The sequence below is a fragment of the Quercus robur genome, chromosome 8 (assembly GCF_932294415.1).
Source record: "Quercus robur chromosome 8, dhQueRobu3.1, whole genome shotgun sequence".
NCBI classification, from domain to species: domain Eukaryota; kingdom Viridiplantae; phylum Streptophyta; class Magnoliopsida; order Fagales; family Fagaceae; genus Quercus; species Quercus robur.
In genome coordinates, this window is record NC_065541.1 from 15,715,878 (window position 1) to 15,718,788 (window position 2,911).

The 2,911-nt window shown below is 38.0% G+C and overlaps 1 protein-coding gene across 1 annotated transcript; it reads left to right on the forward strand.

The window, feature by feature from the left end:
* Positions 1–1,341: 1,341 nt before the first annotated feature.
* Positions 1,342–2,697, forward strand: LOC126695937 (uncharacterized). The gene has a single exon (XM_050392731.1). The coding sequence runs from the start codon at positions 1,342–1,344 to the stop codon at positions 2,695–2,697; it is 1,356 nt and encodes a 451-aa protein (XP_050248688.1).
* Positions 2,698–2,911: the final 214 nt, after the last annotated feature.

Below are 2,911 nucleotides of genomic sequence, written 5' to 3' on the forward strand. Positions count from 1 at the left end.
AATCAAAACATGATTATAATACAAGCCCACAGTAAAAAATTAATGCAAGAGTAACTAAACACATGGTATGCACAAAATTTCAATGTCTTAGTTATTAACATTCGTTATTATTAAGAAAAAAAAATTAAAACAGAAATACACAACCTGTTGACAAATTGAACAGTTCCTGTAATGCTAGAAACCCAACTCTTCCATGGCTTTTATATTTCTCATCAACATGTCTAACATTTGTTTTTAAATCGCCAAAGCAAACATATTCTATTTACTGTATTCGTTTTACTGTTGCATTGTAAGGTTGTCTAAAGTTGTTGTTTGAAAAAGGAATAATATTAGAAAAGAATAAACCAGTTACCGTAATGATTTTGCTGGGTTACTCTGTTTCTTTCTCCACAACCTTTGCTGGGTTTCTTCTCACAAAGGGAAAAAACAAAACAGAAAATAGAAAACAAAAAGTCAACAATGTGGGTTTGAAAGAGTTAGACCAACTAATGCAAGAATAAGCAAGAGCAACTAATGTTTGTTCAGAACCTTCGCTGGGTTTGTTCTCACAGCGGTAAAAAAAAAAAAAAAAAAAAAAAAAAAAAAAAAAGGAGAGAAGAAAACAAAAGGCAAACAAAAGGTAGTTACCCAACGTTACTATGTAATCCAACATCAAAATTAATATGACCACCGAAAGTAATATTAACGCAAATATGAATATAAATCGCATAATAACAATATTTCTATCAAATTAGTGAAAGGTTACCGTAATGATTTTGCTGGGTTACTCTGTTTTTTTCTCCATAACCTTTGTTGGGTTTCTTCTCACAGAGGGAAAAAAGAAAACAGAAAACCGAAAACGAAAAGTGAACAGTGTGGGTTTGAAAGAGTTAGACCAACTAATGCAAGAATAAGCAAGAGCAACTAATGTTTGTGAAGAACCTCCGTTGGGTTTGTTCTCGCAGAGGGAAAAAGAAAAGAAAAAACAAAAAACGGAAAAATGGAAAGAAGAAAACAAAAAGCAAACAAAAGGTAGTTACCCACTGAAAGTAAATAAACAAGCAACCGAAAATACATTGTTCTATGTTTTTAATGGTAGACGTGGCATTAATTTATGTAACCACGTGGCAGAATGAAGAGCAGTCAACAGAAGGTCAAACGTTTTGGCTATTACTTATTATATAGATATATAGATATATATATATATATATATATAACCCACAAACCGACACGTACAAGGATTATAAGGCAGGCCAGCCTTATAAATTTAAGGGAAACTAGGGTTCACAAGCACATTAATAAATTTAAATCAAATTCCTTCCAAGAGAGACAGAGAGTAGTTGTTGTATAGGTTTCTGTCCTATGGCGGTGGAGTCAAGCACAGCCCTTGCTTTGGTTCCGCAAGAAGAAGATTCGGTGTCACAGGCTACGTCTCTTCTTCCATGTAGCCGCAAAAGAAGAACAACAACAGAACTAGAATCGGAAGAAGAAGAAGAAGAAGGGATAAAGAAACTCCCTGATGTCCTGCTGATGGACATCCTTTGTCGACTCGGTCGCCAAAGGGCTGTCCAATGCAAGTGTGTCTCCAAGCACTGGAATTCTCTTATTTCCCATCCTTACTTTGTTCACCACCGCCACTGCCACCGCAACCGCCACAGCGATTCTGAGGGCCTTCTTATCGTGTTAACTATCGCTTGTTACGTACAAGCCTTCGTGACTGATAAATCACTAGAATTCTTCAATGTTCTCAAATTTCTTCCCTTCCCAGAACATCATCTTTCCATCTACGCCTCCTTCAACGACTTATTACTGGTACGCAACTTTCTTCCATTGCGCTTGGACTTGTCGTTGCAGTTCATCATCTGTAATCCCCTTACAAGACAATGGCTCGCAATTCCTCCAATCTTCTCTCAGGACTATCGGTTGGGGGGAGAGAGAGATATTTTGGTTGGCCTAATTATACGTCAGCGGGAGAATTATCCATATAGCAACAGATATAAAGTGGTACGCATTCATTGTCCTTTCGAAACTACTACTACTACTCAGATAAAGATGGAGATCTTTTCTTCCGAAACTGGTGAATGGTGCAACTTGTTTGTCGAGTCACCACGGGTATTGAGTCCCTGCAATTCAATTTCTAGGCAGGCTGGTGTTTTTCCATGCAATGGGATGCTGCATTGGGTGGATGCAGATCAGGAATTCGTCAAAGGCTTTCTTGTCTACGATCCATTCAACGACATTGGCCACCTTCGTTATATCGATCCACCCGTAGAGATGAACTTTTCACCTACTGACCTCGTCTTCTTCGGAGTGTTCCGTGGGCGTCTTCGGATAATCCAGAATAGTCACACGCCTTTTTACTACTGGATTCGTCCTCGTCTTTACTGTTTTTCTGTTTGGGAGCTTGAGGATTACGCCAATGCGGGTACATGGTGTTTGAAATGCAAAATTAAATTCTTCGACATAGTTTCACAATGTCCTCGCGTCGGCCGCCCCGTTATTAATTTCCTGGCCTTCCACACAAAAGTTGCTGAACTTGTCCTCTTTCAAATCGGGAAGGACATTTTATGGTACAACGTGAACACTAAGGTGTTCAAAGAGATCGGCAAACTACGGCGAGTTGAGGAGGAATTCTCAAATGTTCGTCCTCCTATATTCCTACTTGGGTACCAATCGTGGCCAACACCAATTCCTCGACGCCCATTGGAGTTGGAATGAAGTTTAACATGCCATTCCAATGTCATGTGTTATGCCTATAGTGAATGTTTTTTTTTTTGAATTCCAGCATATTGCATTGTTTCTCATGAATTTTGAATTACGGTGGAATCCATTAATTTTATTATTTTTTTCGATACCATTGTTAACAATAGGAAACAATATTATATTAAGTTGATAAGATAAGGCTAATACATTAGATAAAATAGCTTTAGGT

Excerpts from the sequence above, each read along its gene's own strand:
- LOC126695937 (XM_050392731.1), top strand. The coding sequence starts at position 1,342 with ATGGCGGTGGAGTCAAGCACAGCCCTTGCTTTGGTTCCGCAAGAAGAA.